Source organism: Siphateles boraxobius, unplaced genomic scaffold (genome assembly GCF_051911475.1).
Source record: "Siphateles boraxobius isolate OS27281-9 unplaced genomic scaffold, OSU_SipBor_1 6, whole genome shotgun sequence".
Lineage (NCBI taxonomy): Eukaryota > Metazoa > Chordata > Actinopteri > Cypriniformes > Leuciscidae > Siphateles > Siphateles boraxobius.
Genome location: NW_027509186.1, coordinates 7,765,798 through 7,782,639, shown reverse-complemented (window position 1 = coordinate 7,782,639; position 16,842 = coordinate 7,765,798). Strand labels below are relative to the sequence as shown.

At 42.9% G+C, this 16,842-nt stretch overlaps 1 protein-coding gene across 1 annotated transcript in view; it reads left to right on the top strand.

Moving 5' to 3' along the window:
• The first annotated feature begins 1,566 nt into the window (after positions 1-1,566).
• tgfb1a (transforming growth factor, beta 1a) overlaps positions 1,567-16,842 on the top strand; it is a 43,683-nt gene continuing 28,407 nt past the window's right edge. Inside the window, exon 1 of the mRNA XM_077207579.1 lies at positions 1,567-3,627. Coding sequence (XP_077063694.1) covers positions 3,303-3,627 — 325 coding nt within the window. The 5' untranslated portion in view covers positions 1,567-3,302. The remainder of the gene's footprint in view (positions 3,628-16,842) is intronic.

The window sequence follows — 16,842 nt, the reverse complement described above, 5'->3', positions numbered from 1 at the left end:
CACGGTTGAAGAAATGATCAGAAGGACAATAGCTACTTTGACACTTTCATGAGCACAATGGAAATAATCACACAGGACCATGTTCCTATTCACAGTCCAGTTTGAGTTTGTGGGATCAAAAGTGCATGCTGGTGCTATCTAGCGATCTCTCTGTTTTTGAGCCTGGTTTCCTTGGCTTCAGTTTGTGAGAAAGATCACAGGTCAGTGTTGGCTGTACCCACAAACACAAATGGTGATGGTCAGAGTTAGACCTTGTCCTACCGTAACCTGATGTAACACTACATTTAGATATTTGATATAGAGAAGCCATAGTTGAGGAGAGATCCTGGCATGATTGTACAGCGCTTTGGTTGTACAGTAGTAGCCTACATATGAAAGCGCTATATAAATGCCTCATTCATTAATTTATTCATTCATAGTGTGGGGTTTAAGGAAATTGTTAATTTCTGGAAAGAGAACAAACTTTCTTTCTAAGAAAGAGTACAAAGTATATGGTAGTAAAACCAATATTTTTTTTCTGTGGTTAAAACACTTCATCCTATTCCAACATGCCGAGATGCATACAAGTAAGGTAATACTAGTGTAACGTCCTGAGAAGTAAACACTAGGATATTACTCTGTGGTGCTTTCAAAGATATTTTGAGTCTGATGTGGTGTGGCTATCTGTTTATCTGACCAGTGGAAGACAAGTAAGTGTTCATTATTTAGTAGTAATAGGTATTTGAAATTGCATGAATTTACTGACAAGACTTGAAATCAGCAGATTTAACTGCTCTTCAGGTCCACAAGGGGGTGCCAGGCACACATGAAAATGGATGCTGTCAAAACATATTGAGGCTGCTTTATTTTATGAGAAATAGTCTCTTTATACCTATGTCTCTATACCTTACCAAAACTCAGAAAACACAATATGTGAATCTGTTTCATTTTCTGACATTTAAAACAAACCAAAGAAAATCCAAATGAAAACCGTGCTAAAGTTTTACTAATGTTATGGATGCTTTGTGGAAATGCACAATGGAATTATTTTCCAGCAAAGTATTCTATACTGTAGATTCCCTTTAATCAAGCAGTGAGATTATCTGAGAACATGCAAATAACTGGTTTCTAGAGAGTTGATATGGTGTGTTGTGCAGGTTGAATAATTAAAATAAACAACCCTGTTAATGCGCAAGCTACTTCAGCTCTTTCAGTACAGAGAGGACATTGTTATTAAAGAAAAAATCGTGATGCTCCTAAAAAATGTCTAATGCTTAAGCCAGCCAAATGTGGATTTGGATCACATGTGTCTAATATTTCAGCTTCACATCTATTTAATGACAATCAAGAGGCCAGAAAATAAACAGCAAAGTAAACATCAGCTCACCGCATTACATAAATGGCCTTCATAACAGTGTTCTGTTGTGCAGCTCGTCGGGGTTCAGTTTGGGAGTGTGTTTGTATAATAGAGAGCATTCCAGTGTGCCTGTCATCATCTTACCTTGGCACTCATTTAACAAGGTGTGTGGTTTGTTTGGCCAGACGTTAGTGCCATGCCCATGTTATTTAGCTGTCTGTCCTTTCACTGTGTATTTTTGTGCATGTGTGTCCCCCAAAAGCTGCAAAGGGCTTCCTGGCCAGCATAAGAGAAGTGCTGTGTGAGGAGCAGATTTCAGAGAGTCTGTTAGTCTCATTTCCTGGGCGGAGAGTTCTCGGCTCTATAGTGAAGCAACTGCAACCCGAAAAAACAGAGCAAGTGAGTGAGCATGAGTGGGAGAGAGAAGTTATTGGAACGTAAAGCTCTCACAATTAATTTAGTCACTAGCAAGCTCTGACAAGCGAAGAGAGGGAGTGTGTTACAAGAGGGGGCTGATATAAAGAGTGCTGTACAGGAGACAAGAAGTGTCTGAAGGACTTTTTTACTGAAGCCAAAAGACATTAAAGTGGACAAACAGAAGAGAAGAAGGTCGAGAAGAGAAGGAACATTTGCACTTCATTTACTGTTGTCACCGCTGCGGTTCACGTGCTTACTACCTGGGCACTCATGGACGGTTCATTTGTTTCACTCTTTTTGTTTACTCCATCTGTCACTCGAAGCTCGTGGTTTGGATGTGGTCAGTTTGATTTTCCTGACATCATCGGGCCAAAACGTCAGGGTATTTTCCAAGAGGATCTGTTTTCCTTTCATTTCCTCTCAGTGAAATGAGATGTGTATGAGAGCAGTGTGTTTGGTTAGCCATGTAAATTAATCTTTCCACTTGCCTTTGTAGTGGGAAAAACTTATTGGGAGAGAAAACGTGGTTGTAGTCTTTAAAGAGCCATGTTAAACATCTAAAAAACACTGTTACTTATTTTTACTGATGGATTGTGAAGCCTTTGCTCTGCATAGAGTTATTAAACTTGCTTAAACGTCTTTACTATGTTTTGAATGGTTTACAGGATTGCCAGAGCTCTAAAAGCATATTTTTTCCAAACATGATGTTTGCATGTTAATTAAAAGTATTACTGTTATCTGATTATCTGGATGCTTCCGGAAAACCAATCTAAGATTTCTGAAGTGGACACAGCCCTTTGTCTTGTTACGAATGCAGGATGCAACAAGATGAGGTTGTCTGGTTTAGTGAAATAGTTAAGCAAGACTTATTTGGAAGTTTTTTTGTGTGAGATGACAAAACATCAAGTAAAGCATCAAGACCAGAGAAGCTTGGAGGAGTAAAAATAAAACTGAGTAAAGAGGGAAGTTAGTGAGAAAACAAGGTTACAGACGTGCCATTATATCCGGACCTCTACATGTTTTCACAGTGGGAAACTAGAGGAGAGACTAGAGGAGAGAAAAATAGTCAGTCATGGATTTGAACAAGCATTTCTGTGTTGTCTGCTAGCAGTGAGTCTGTGATAAACTTTTGCCAAAAGGAAAAGCGTTTCTGTTTATGTGTGTATATGTTTTTGTTTACAGATTTATGCTTTCATATGTTAATTGTGTAGTCTACTAATTGCACGGTCTTTGTGTGTCTCTAAGTTTGTTTATATGGGAGAGTGGTTGCTCCAGTTGGCTATAGTGCACTGTGCTGTTCGGATGGAGCTCTGAAACAGCTGATGTGTCAGGAATTTCCCATATTAGACTGACATCAGCTGTTCTTTTGGCTATTATTCAAGGTGCTTTCCAGAATCATCATCAGGTAGCATCACCTCCATAACCTGCAACACTACTGTGTCTGTTTGATCCAAAGGCTCTACGTCAATTACAGATTCTTGGTGAGCCTTTCTCCCTATAAAACTGTTAAAACTGTTCCAATAGACAGTTTGGGCACAGCTTTGGCACCATGAGGTTCGTTTGCTTGGTACTGACCGCGCTCTGCATGGTGGCTGGAACGGGCAGTATGTCCACCTGCAAGACTCTGGACCTGGAGGTGGTGAAGAAGAAACGCATAGAGGCTATCCGTGGTCAGATCCTCAGCAAACTGCGCATGGCCAAAGAGCCAGAATCTGAGATAGACGAGGATGGACAGAAGATCCCAGATTCCTTGCTTTCTTTGTACAACAGCACTGTTGAACTGAGCGAAGAAATGAAGCTGAACACTGTCCCTCTGCAGGCTGAAGATGAGGACTACTTTGGCAAAGAGGTGTACAAGTTCATCATGAGGCAAGGTAAGAACTTGGAGGTGTCCTCTTTCTGGCTTTAGAGATATAATCTAACATCATGTCCTATTCATTCATTACAGTATTGTATGGTGATTTTTTTTTTTTGGAGTGCGACCTCTGACATATATAGCAATTGTAGTCGCTTTGGATAAAAGCGTCAGCTAAATGTAACATTGTAACATTGAAACTGCAAGTCAACTTATTCTACAACCCGAACCCTAACACCTCACCATAACAGTCTACTAATACTTTAATGAGAGTTAGTTGACATGTAGTTGCAAAGTTACTTATAGTTAGTAGAATGTCTAAAGTGGACTATCGAAATAAAGTGGAACCTGATTGTCCACAAATGTATCTATTTCCCGATTTTTGGTAGTCTCATGTCTCTTGTTTCAATCTGTGCTCATTTTCTGTCCACATGCTAAAATAAGTTAAAGTTGCAGTCCGTAACTTTTTTTGTGTTCAAAATTTTCAAAATGTATACAATAAGCGAGTACATCATGAATCCATTTTCCAAACCATGTTTTTGTCTTATCCTGAATCACTATGGTTCACCTATAATAAGTGTTTATATTGGGACTATTTTAGACTGGTTTGGGTCGTACCACTGAGGAGTAGCCCAGTGCCTGCGTGACTCGTCATAGACATAAACAGAGAGAAGTAGCTCCAGCTACATTGTTCATCCTCAAGATGAATGCAGTTCTGTTTATTAACTGCTAGAGCACCAAAACTGCAGCTTTAAACTCACACTAATATAAAATGTCTATTTATTTAATTGAGTGGGATGATGTGCAGTCAATACAAAAATAAATTCCTTCATAGTGATACACAGTTTTATCCCTTACATATTATTACCGTTTATCAATGTTCCCCCTATTTTTTTTTTCTTACTGAGTGATCCTTTTCTCATTTTTTGCCACCTCCTGAAATTCCCGCTACACCGGTGGTGGATGTGTAATTGTAAATCGCTCAGAGGTTTGTTACCGTTCTGTGCCCATCATCCGTTATATCCACCACTTAATCAAGCCAATCTTCTTTAAAACATGATGAAGTTTTATATCAAATGCCTTTCGCATTTTTCTGTTGTGCTCAGACTATGTGTGGTATTTTAGCACGTCCTGATTTGGCAGAGTTAGATGCGTTCCTGGTTCAACGTATTTTGTTGATCCTGGAACAACATTCCTGGCCAAAAATGTAGTCCTAACCCAATCTCTCGCCCTAAACCTAACCCTACCTATAAGTTATCCCTAAAATCAGAGGGAAATGACAACACTGATGTAGAAGCACCTAACCCTGGTTGTAAGCCTTGATAAACTATAAACGTGTCCCCCAAATCTGATTGGTTGATTGGAATGTTGTTCCTGGATCGAAACAGATGTTGAGCCAGGAACATGTTGCACTAGGTTCTGTGGTATTTTTATAGCCTAGTTGTTATTGCTGTTGGCTTCATGCATTAGATTGTTAACTCAAAGGTTTAACAAGAAGTTCTCGCTAGGGGGTTGAACATTTTGAGGATACTTCGTTCTGTTTGTTCTGAACAATTAGGTTGTTTGAACTCTCTGACAGCTGTTTGTTCACTTTTTAGTTTTTTCAAAGTTTTTGTCTTAGACCTGTTGTTAATTCATTGCCAGCATCAAATGCCAAATTATTTGATCTCACCAATCACTTGCTTTCATCCCCCACCATCTCCACCCGCTGTTCTTCTTTTACCCCTTTAACCACTTCAAACTCATCAGACATAAACATCAGGCCTGTGATCTGATGCACACGTCATGAATATAGCTCTAAAAAAAGATGGGGCTTGTTTGAAGGATGAAAACCAAGAATAAAAAAACAGAGAAATACATGAGAGAAAAGGGTGATAAGGATAAATGAGTCAGATTCGTTGTCCTTCTCACTAATTCTGTTTTCTTTTTTGTGTTCCTCTGGAGTTAGGGGCTTTCCTGTAACTTGAGCTTTCTCTCTCTCTATTCTGTGTTTTGTATTGTCTCTCATTTCTTTCCCTCCTTTATCAGTCTGACAGTCCCATTTGACAGGAAAGGGTTGCTGGTTTCTGCGGTCTGTCTAAGATTGCGAGGTAATATTCCTATATAGCAACCTTGAATTCCTGCTCTTGCAATTCCCCTTGTGGTACAAAACTTTTTCTTATGTTTTGGGTTTGCATAAAGCTTCTTATATTTGTTTAAGGTTGAATACACTGATGCAATTGGAAGGCCTCCCACGCACAGTATTTACAACCATCACTACTGTAGTAATTGCTTACTTTCGCAAGGCAACATTACACTTATTAAAATCACAATTGTTAGTGAATAACTAGGTTTTTACATTTACTGAAGTAAACTGAGCTTGAACCAAAGAAAAGCCACTGCCACACTTCTAGGTGTTTGCCAGGGTGTTGCACTGCAGTTGCTAAGATTTTGATAAGTGTTTTAAAAGCATTGCTTGGGTTGCTAGGGTGTTCTGCGATGTTGCTGGGTGGTTACAAGCAACACTGCATCACAGAGGTATAATTCACATCTGTTGTGTAAACAGTGTGGGGTGAGTTATGTGGACATTTTATTTTATTTATGTTTAGAGGTTGTTCTAATGGCAGAAATAATTATATCATTTCAGTAAATTTAAATGCATTCAAGAAAGCAATACGTGTGTATGTGTATATAGTTAGAACAGATTCAAAAAAGTACTTTTGAAACGTATAGTTTCATAGAAACTGTAGTTTTATTTGGAACCTTTATGTGTCCTTATGGCTTGCTACACTTGATATCTTTTAGTTGAAGGTAGAAAAAGATTTTGTCCGTACTAGTATAATGACCATACAATTGTGTAATCATAAGTTATGCTGCAAATAGAGAGCACTCAATTTACAGCCATGTCCTGCAGGCATGCCTAATGTTCCATATTTTATTTTAGAATAATAAGTCCGTTTGTATATGTCCTGCTTTTCATCTCATGTTATCACATGTCAAAGATTGTGCTGACTGCACAGCTCATCTGCCAGGAAAGTGTGCCATGACTTAATGTGACTGGAACAGGATAGTTGGGGAAAGAGAGAGTTGTGAACTGTAAAATCCAACAGTGATTCTAACTAAAACGTTTTAGTTTACTTTACTTAATGTCTTAACTTAATTGTAAAAATCTAGTAATCTGTACTATTCACATGCTATGCTTTGTTTACTCAGAAAACCCAAGATTAATTGATTGGTTTGACTTTGAGTGCGGTTTTTAGGGTGGGAAAATTCTTAATGGACTGATTTTCACCCTAAAAATTTGAGAGAAAATCACATAAGTGACTTCATAAATTGATGTTGATTTTCCTAAAATATTTTTAGACACCATTATGGCGATTCGTGATCACTTTGTTTGGGCACGCACTTAATAAATGATATATAACATAACTATATTTCATGTCAATTAATTATCTTTTATAATTTTGTTGCTAACACTTATGTCCTAAAGTTTATATAATCTCTCTATATTTGTGACAATCTTGTAACAGATCATACTTGAGTCACACAGACTTCAACATTGAGCATGCAAAACACAACAGTGGTAACAATTACATTTATTTAAACTAAATGATCAGGTACTCACCACAGTTATTTTTTAGTTACTAGAACTCTTGTGTAAGTGAACTATACTATCTAAGCATTTGTCAGTACCACATACTGTTCCTATTTCACTTTACTTGCTCTTTTTAAGGCAATCGGTTTCCTGATATTTTCCTAGTAATGTGAACTCTAATGAGAAGTTAACACAACTAATGATTTTGATTCAACAGTACTTGAGTATACTTGATTAACAAGTTTTATATACAAATGTTATTAAGTTGTGCCAATTAAAAATTAATACATTTTTCTAAGTAAAGTCAACTTATTGCATTTTACAGTGAAGGCGACAGTAAGAGGACAGGAAGTGTTAAACGTGTTGGAGAGGCAGATTTTTAAGTCTGCTGGAATCTGGTTGCACCCACTACTAATGATAGGTCTGTCTTAGTGCCTGTTAGGACAGCTGTCCTGAGTGTTACCTGAGCACCAGCCTATGTAAACACACACACACACAAATCCCACTCCACCCTCATCTTATCCACCATACACCATCAACAAAGAGCAGTTCATTTAGTCATGGACACTTTTTATGCGTGACCACAGGTGTTGATTCATGAGACTCATTCTAAATATTCAACACATGAAACCCCTCACCAGTGGATGGTGAACAGAACATGCCCTTAATGTGTAGTTACCAAGCTTATTAGAAATTATTAATTTTATTTCCTATTGCATTAGAGACAGATCTAAACATCATATGAAAGCATGTACCGGTCACATTTCACCCTAAAGCCAAAAGAAAACAAAATAAATTATATTAAGGCATATTAATCAGCCAATTAAATGCCTTTTTAAAGCATTCAAGAGCGATATTTTAATGAATAGAATAGTAAACTGTATATCAAATTAATCATAAATCTAACATCTAACCTTACTTCTCCTTTAGGCCTAAAATTCTCACACTTGGACAAAATGTATTTTTGTCCAAAATGAAGATTGTGTCAAAACCAGTGGAAAATCCTGAGATACTGGCTAGACAATATCAAAAATATACTGTCTAGAATAGTCTCATGACATATTGTGTAATCAAATGAACTTCTATCCCTTTCTATTTTTTTAATCATTTGAGCTCTAAGTTGCTTCTACCTAGTAACAGAAGCATTTTCATATGAAGAACCAATCAAATTGTAGGGAAATTATGTAATGTTTCATGTCATTTTTGCCATGCTCCTATTCTATAAAAACTGTTGTATTCCTTTTGCTGGTGGGATTCTCTCTGAAAGTTGTCTGAGATCCTCCGGCCGTGATTAAAGCATATTCGAAGGCATTGTCTGAAGTCTGTTGGTTATCATTGCCGCGCAGCAAGTTAGTTAGGAGACTCGGCTGAAGTCGATGTGTAGATTCACTAGAGTATAGTTAGGGCACTCGGCTGAAGTCGATGTGTAGACTCACTAGAGTATAGTTAGGGCACTCGGCTGAAGTCGATTTGTGTAGGCTCACTAGAGTATAGTTAGGGCACTCGGCTGAAGTCGATGTGTAGACTCACTAGAGTACAGTGGACTTGGCTGAAGTCGATGTGTAGACTCACTAGAGTATAGTTAGGGCACTCGGCTGAAGTCGATTTGTGTAGACTCACTAGAGTATAGTTAGGGCACTCGGCTGAAGTCGATGTGTAGACTCACTAGAGTACAGTGGACTTGGCTGAAGTCGATGTGTAGACTCACTAGAGTATAGATAGGGGACTCGCTGAAGTCGATTGTGTAAACTCACTAGAGTACAGTGGACTTGGCTGAAGTCGATGTGTAGACTCACTAGAGTATAGTTAGGGGACTCGCTGAAGTCGATGTGTAAACTCACTAGAGTACAGTGGACTTGGCTGAAGTCGATGTGTAGACTCACTAGAGTATAGTTAGGGGACTCGGCTGAAGTCGATGTGTACACTCACTAGAGTATAGTGGACTTGGCTGAAGTCGATGTGTAGACTCGCTAGAGTATAAATATTATAGGCAAAATAAGAAAAAATCTACAACAGCGAGGTGTCTGTGAAGTTGCTCTCTGTGCACACACCCAAAACACGTGCACAGAAAGCAGATTCACAGACAGCGTGTCAGTACCAATTTGAGATCTCTTGGGAAGAAATGGGGGTACAAATACACTTTGTGTGACTGTTTATGGACTCTGCTGTATTAGCATAGTCCACGCCCTGATCACGTTGTACACTGTCTGCCATTTTGTCCAGGCTGGAACAGCTATAGCAACAAGAATGTCTCGTAAGCAACTCAGGATTTTTGTTGTTGGATGTAAGAGTGAACGTCCCGGGTTACGTATGTAACCCTAGTTCCCTGAAGGAACGAGACGCTGCGTGAAACGCTGCGGGAACGCCTCTTGCGTTGTGCGTCATGAAGCACGTATGGAATCAGCCCAATGGCGAGAAGGAACGTCACGAGTGACGTCATCGACCAGGAAACTATAAAGCACACCCCTGAACACAATGGCGACAGCTTCTGGAAAAAGTCTGAAGCAAGTCGATCAAGGGAATGCCGGGAGTATGGCAACGACACGCAGCGTCTCGTTCCTTCAGGGAACTAGGGTTACATACGTAACCCGGGACGTTCCCTTTCAGGAACGTCGAGCTGCGTGAAACGCTGCGGGAACGCTAATACCCACGTCGCCATAAGAGCAAGTGACCGACTGTGTGAATCAAAGATTAAATTCAGCCGAAAGCACCTGCGCCCCAGGGGTGGAGCTGAGGTCTAGGTCATAAAACCTGACGAAAGTATGCGGTGAGGACCAGCCTGCCGCATCAAAAACGTCCTGGAGGGAGACTCCTGACAATAAGGCTTTGGAAGCCGCCATACTCCTGGTAGAGTGAGCTCGGACAGCCAAAGGTGAAGGCTGACCAACCGACTCATAGGCAAGTGAGATGGCCTCAACCACCCACTTGCTCATCCTCTGCTTAGACACTGGGGACCCCTTCTTAGGTGGTCCAAAACAAACGAACAGCTGTTCTGATTTTCTCCACAGGGCAGCTCTGTGGACGTAAGCATCTAAAGCCCGAACAGGGCAGAGCAGATTAAGTTTTTCCTGATCAGATGATGTAAAAGGAGGAGGACAGAAGGCCTGCAGAACTATAGGTCTGGTCACATTGGTAGGAACCTTAGGGACATAACCTGGCCTGGGGTGGAGAAAAGCCTTCACCATCCCAGGTGAAAACTCCAAACACGAAGGAGCAACCGAGAGAGCCTGAATATCTCTGATTCTCTTAAGAGAAGAAATGGCAAGGAGAAAAATAGTCTTCAAAGTAATAAACTTATCAGCAACTTCTTCAATAGGCTCAAAGGGAGCTAGGGAAAGACCTTCTAGGGCAATAGCTAAGTCCCAAGCTGGCACCCTCGTGCGGACTACAGGCCTCAGCCTCAGAGTACCACGAAGAAAGCAAGTTATAAATGGGTGTCTCCCCAGAGAGACTCCACTGAAAGGGACATGGTAAGCAGCAAGTGCCGCCACATACACCTTTAGTGTGGAGGGGGATAGCCCTGAGGAGAAACGCTCCTGCAGGAACTCCAGCACTGCACCCACTGGGCAGTTAACTGGGTCCAACAGGTGTTCTCCACACCAAGAAGTGAAGAGCCTCCACTTCAAGGCATATAACCTCCTTGTGGAAGGAGCTCTGGAATGAAGGATGGTCTCAACAACCTCGGTTGAGAGCCCAGCCCCTACGAGCTGGGCCCCCTCAGAGGCCAAGCCCATAGCTTCCACAACTCTGGGCGGGGGTGAAGTATCAACCCGCTCGCCTGAGAGAGAAGGTCCCTCCTGATCGGAATCTCCAGAGGAGAGCCGTCTAGAAGAGACACTAGGTCCGTGAACCATACTCGGGCCGGCCAAAACGGGGCTACCAATAATAGACTGACCCCGTCCCGGCGAACCCTCTCCAGAACTCCTGGGAGCAGAGCAATCGGGGGACCACCGATGTGTTGTCGGACCGGACAAGAACATGATGACCTCTCAGGTCTGGCAGGAAGTGCTTCAGAGCCTGGTACACTGCCAACATCTCTAGACAATTTATATGCCAAAATCGATGATGGTCCTGCCACAGACCCTGTGCTGGGCGACCACTCATGATCGCCCCCCAGCCTGTGAGGGAAGCATCTGTCGTTAGCGTTACACGACGACAAAGAGCTCCCAACACAGGTTCCTGGGACAGAAACCAAGGATCCCTCCACATGACCAGAGCACGGAGACAACTCCGTGTAACTTTGATCACGCGGAGGGGGTTTCCCCTCGGGGAGAACCCCTTGGTCCTGAGCCACCACTGTAATGGTCTCATGTACAGCAGGCCGCAGGGTATAACACTGGACGCTGCTGCCATCAGACCCAGCAGTCTCTGGAACTGCTTTACAGTGAGCAACTGGCCTAGCTTTACTCTTTTTACAGCTGAGAGAATCGAAGCGATGCGGGCAGGCGACAGGCGAGCCCGCATTGCCACAGAATCCCATAGTACCCCCAGAAAGGATGTTATCTGTGATGGAGATAGAACACTCTTTTTGGCATTCAGCCTCAACCCCAATTTTTTGATGTGTGCGAGGACGACATCGCGATGCCGAGCCGCTTGCTGCTGCGATTGAGCGAGAATCAACCAATCGTCTATGTAGTTCAGTATACGAATGCCCTGGAGCCGCAGCGGGAGTCCCTGCACTTCGTGAACGTGCGGGGAGATAAAGCTAGGCCAAACGGAAGAACACGATATTGGTACGCTTCGCCCCCGAAAGCAAACCTCAGGAACTTCCTGTGTTGCGGAAGGATGGAGATGTGGAAGTATGCGTCCTTCAGATCTATCGTGACAAACCAGTCCTCGGACCTGATTTGTGACACGATTTGCTTTAGCGTAAGCATCTTTAATTTGAGCTTGGCTACAGCACGATTTAATAGGCGCAGATCTAAAATTGGACGCAACCCCCCATCCTTCTTTGGAACGATGAAATATCGGCTGTAATAACCTGACTCCTCGCTTGGAGGAGGAACCCGTTCTATAGCCTCCTTTTGAAGGAGCGTTTTCACCTCTTGTTCCATTACCAGAGCCTGCTCGGGGCCCACCACGGTGGGCAGGACCCCGTTGAATCGAGGAGGAGGAGATCTGAACTGAATGGCATAACCCCTTTCTATCGAATGCAGAACCCACTGAGATATTTTTGGAAGACTATTCCACTCTGCCAGAAAATCTACTAAGGGTACCAGCCTCTCGAGGCTGGCCTCTGGAATATTTTGAGCAGCAGACACAGCGCCCTGTAACGGCGCACCGGCAGGGGACGACTGGTCTGACTGCTCTAAACCCCTCCTCAGAGGGGGCGAGCATCCCTCGGGAAAGCGCTCGCTGGGCCCGTCTGCACCCCGACACGAAGGCGGGGTTGGCAGAAGGGACCCCTGAGGGCACCGTGAGAGAACGGGCACCGTCTGAAGCGGTGAACACCTCCCTCTCACGGTGGGGACCACCCTCAGCATCCTGACACCAGTGGCGTCAGGACTTCTTAGACGAAGCCTTCCTAGTCATAATGACTGTCCTCAGATCAGTCTTACCACTAGAAGGCTTCGCCTGAGACTGTCGCGTCTGTTCCCACTGTTTAGAAGGGGGGCCACGAGACGCGACACTCTGCCTTTGTTGCGCCCTATGTGAGGAGCTAGTCGACGGCTTGGTCTGCCCTCGCCCAGCAGACCCTGGGACATGAACTTTAAGTGGGAGAAATTTTTGAAAAGCTGCAGCTTGTTTCTTTTCTTCCTGAAATTTATCTATGACCGTGTTTACCACGTCACCGAATAAACCAGATGGAGAAAGTGGAGCATCCAAAAGAAAAGCTTTCTCTTTATCCTTCATATCAGACAGATTAAGCCACAAGTGTCTCTCTGCGGCCACCAGGGCTGCCATAGAACGGCCTATTAGTTTAGCCGATTCCCTGGTGGCACGCAGAGATAAATCTGCAGCCTGACGCAGTTCTCGAACCACGTCAGTACTGACCTCCTCACTCTCACTCATATCTTTTAAAAGATCGGCTTGGTATGCCTGCAATATTGACATCGTGTGCAGACACGCCGAAGCCTGACCAGCCGCCGAATAAGCCTTACCCACCAGAGCCGAAGTATTTCTGAGAGGCTTGGTGGGTAAAGCTAGTTTCTTAAACGACGAGGAAGACTCAGCAGAAAGATGGCTAGCTAGAGTCTCCTCCGCCTTGGGCATCGCCCCATAACCATATAACTTAGTCCCCGATATATTAGAATATGTGGAAGTCTGGGGGCTAAACACACGATAAGAAGCGGGTCTCTTCCACGACCTCGACACCTCGGTGTGGAGATCGGGAAGAAACGGAAGGCACCGCCGTGGAGGCTGAAAGCGGGAAGGCAAAAATCGTTCGTCGAGCTTGCTTTTAGAAACATATTCCTGCCTAACAGCTGGCCACTCAATGCTTAGTTTTGATACAGCACGAGTGAGCACCTCCATAAGCTCCTCATGTTCAGGGGAATGAGGTGACGAGTCCTCAACATCCACTGTCTCAATACTGACAACATCCAGCTCCTCAGAACTGGATAGCTGCAGTATTGGTGCCTCAGCCTGGGGGGAAGAAACCGCAATGCGTGCTTCCACACCCGGAACTGAGGCACTGGAACTGGCAGGTAAAGGCTGAGATAAGGCAGAGCCCGTCTCAAACCCCGCTGACAGATCCATTTGCGATCCCCACGACAGGCACCGCCGCTCTGCCTCGACAGAAGCGGGAGCCGAGCCGTGGGGAGCGCGAAACCGAACCACTCTCCTCGAAGAGTGATCGGCGGGAGCGGAGCGTTCTTAATGGAAAACGCTCGCAATGCTCACAATCAGCCCCCTCGAGAGCTGACTGGGCATGCTGCACTCCCAAACAAACAACACACAGATCGTGTGTATCCCCACCCGTGAGAAAACGAGTACAGGGGGGAACACACTTTCTGTATTGCTGCTCGCTCGTCATACTGATATATGTGAATATATATATATATAGTTTTTTAAGTGAAAAACTCCTGCCTAGCAATCACTAAGAACAGACAAAAACACAGGGACAGATTCACACACAGAGCGCTTGCTGAAGACAACAGAAGCTGTCGCCATTGTGTTCAGGGGTGTGCTTTATAGTTTCCTGGTCGATGACGTCACTCGTGACGTTCCTTCTCGCCATTGGGCTGATTCCATACGTGCTTCATGACGCACAACGCAAGAGGCGTTCCCGCAGTGTTTCACGAAGCTCGACGTTCCTGAAAGGGAACATAGCAGTCTTCATGTACTCCCGACATCAGAGCTGCTGAAGACAGCAGCTGTGGATCAGCTGTGGACAGAGTGGATTAGTTTTATTTTTGAAGGAAATGTGCCCCCACATACGTAAATTAGTTTATGTCTGAGCGAATCATTTTACCCCAGACTGCTTTGTGAATGAGGGTCAATACAAAGGGTCAATACAAAACACAGGTTTTGTTAAAAAGTTGTTACTCAAGGATGGATCAGTACTGTACCACCTATCGTGATCCAGCTTACAATCTCCGGAGAGTTACTGGCGACGGCAGTAATGGTTCACTGTAAAAAATAAAACGTAATTTTTACGATAAAAAAACGGCAGCTGTGGTTGCCAGAACTTTACCGTCAAAAATACGGTAGCAACGTTATTGGTTTTACAGACTTAAAGGAACTCACCGACTTTTTGGGACTTTAGCTTATTCACCGTATCCCCCAGAGTTAGATAAGTCCAAACATACCTTTTTCATCTCCGTGCGTGCTGTAACTCTGTTTGACGCACCCACCGCTAGCCTAGCTTAGCACAAAGACTGGATGTAAATGGCTACAGCTATAAATTCCATTTTTTCAAAATAGTCGTCTTCAGTGAAATGTACTAAGCAAACACGATGGTCCTTGCCTTGGTGATCTCTTTAGGTCTGTTTGGATCAATATCAATGGCAAGTAGCCATTGATTCGTTTTTGGTTGGAATTCTATGAAACATCATGGTATTACCTGGTGTCTCCTGTTTATTGTCGCAGCTCTTTACAATACAGCGAACACCCATGATTGTAAACTATGCTTTTACTATCTAGTAATTGCTGACTCTATTACTCCAACTCTGAACAAACTCTCTGCTCCTCACCACGGTGTGTCTGGTGCTGCGGTTATCACTCCGCCCAAGTAGCAGTGCTTCGCCTTGTGAGAATATAGTTCCCAGTATTTATACAGTTAAAAGATGTCTGTGTCTCATATGACCTTGTTATTTGTACACTCTGTGACTATCACAACATGTAAATAGGAAAATGTTTGTGTTATTTTGTCATTTATTGGGATTAGTATGCTAGCTGTATACATTTACATCCAGTCTTTGGAAAAAAAGGTTACAGAACGCACGGAGATGAAAAAGGTATGTGTGGACTTATCTAACTCTGGGGGATACGGTGAATAAGCTAAAGTCCAAAAAGTCGGCCTCCTTTAACTTAAAATTTACAGTAATAAACTGTATTTCATTATCTGATACAATGTTAGTTTATGGACTTTTGAATTATTAATATCTGTTTTGTAACATTATAATACACTGACTAACAACAATCATCACAGCAGTGATGAGAGTCACATGATCAATCAAAGCTCATCACAAGTAGCTCTTCCACAAGAATGTTATTAATAATATGAAGAAGAAACATTAAACATTAAAACATTAAACACCATCATGGTAACGCACATGAAATTTTAAAAATGCAATAAACATTAATTTAACAACATCAAATGTAACATAAAACCCTAATGTATATAACTGATTAGAAACAAAAACTAAGAAAACTAGGAAGACACAGTTATTTCAACAAAAATACTTCAAATATGAAGTGTCACGCAGGGAATTGTGGGAATGTCAATTTACGGTTTTTCACTGTAAATTATACAATGAGTTTTCTTTTTCACTTTCAAAAACTGTAAATTTAACGGTATTTTACAGTAAAATTACATTAAATGTACCATTAGATCTATCACTGTTATTTACCGTATATAGTAAGGAAACTTTCTGTTCCCTTTCAAGGGAACTCGAGCTGTGTTTGAGACGCGATGGGAACGCTCTGCGTGATTACGTCGTGAAGCACGTATAAAATCAGTCCAATGGAAGCCCACTACGACATAGGTGAGGTCATAGACCAGGAAACTATAAAGCAGCCCTGAAATCAGACCGCGTCAGCTTCTGTACCTTCAGCAAGCGCTCTCTGTATATCTGTCCTTGTCTATTTATTGTTGTCTGTCAAGCCCAATATATCTATCATTATTATGGCGAGCAAGCAAGATTATAGACGGTGTGTTGTTCCCTGCCCTTGTTATATACGGGTGGGGACACACACATCAGCTTTGTGTTGCTTGTTTGGGAGTGGAGCATGCTCAGTCAGTCCTCGAGGGGGCTGATTGTGAGCATTGTATGAGTCTATCTATGAAGACGCTCCGCTCTCGCCGATCGTTCTTTGAGGAGGACGGTACGGTTTGCGCTCCCCGCCTGGGTCCCGCTGTTGTCTAGACACGGCGGCGACTCGCATTTTGGGGTTCGAAAACGGATCTGACAGCGTGGGTTGGGACGGGGCCCCGCCCTATCTCAGCTTTCACCTGCAGATCCAGTGTGCTGCGATTTCCAGTTCCGAGGAATTGGT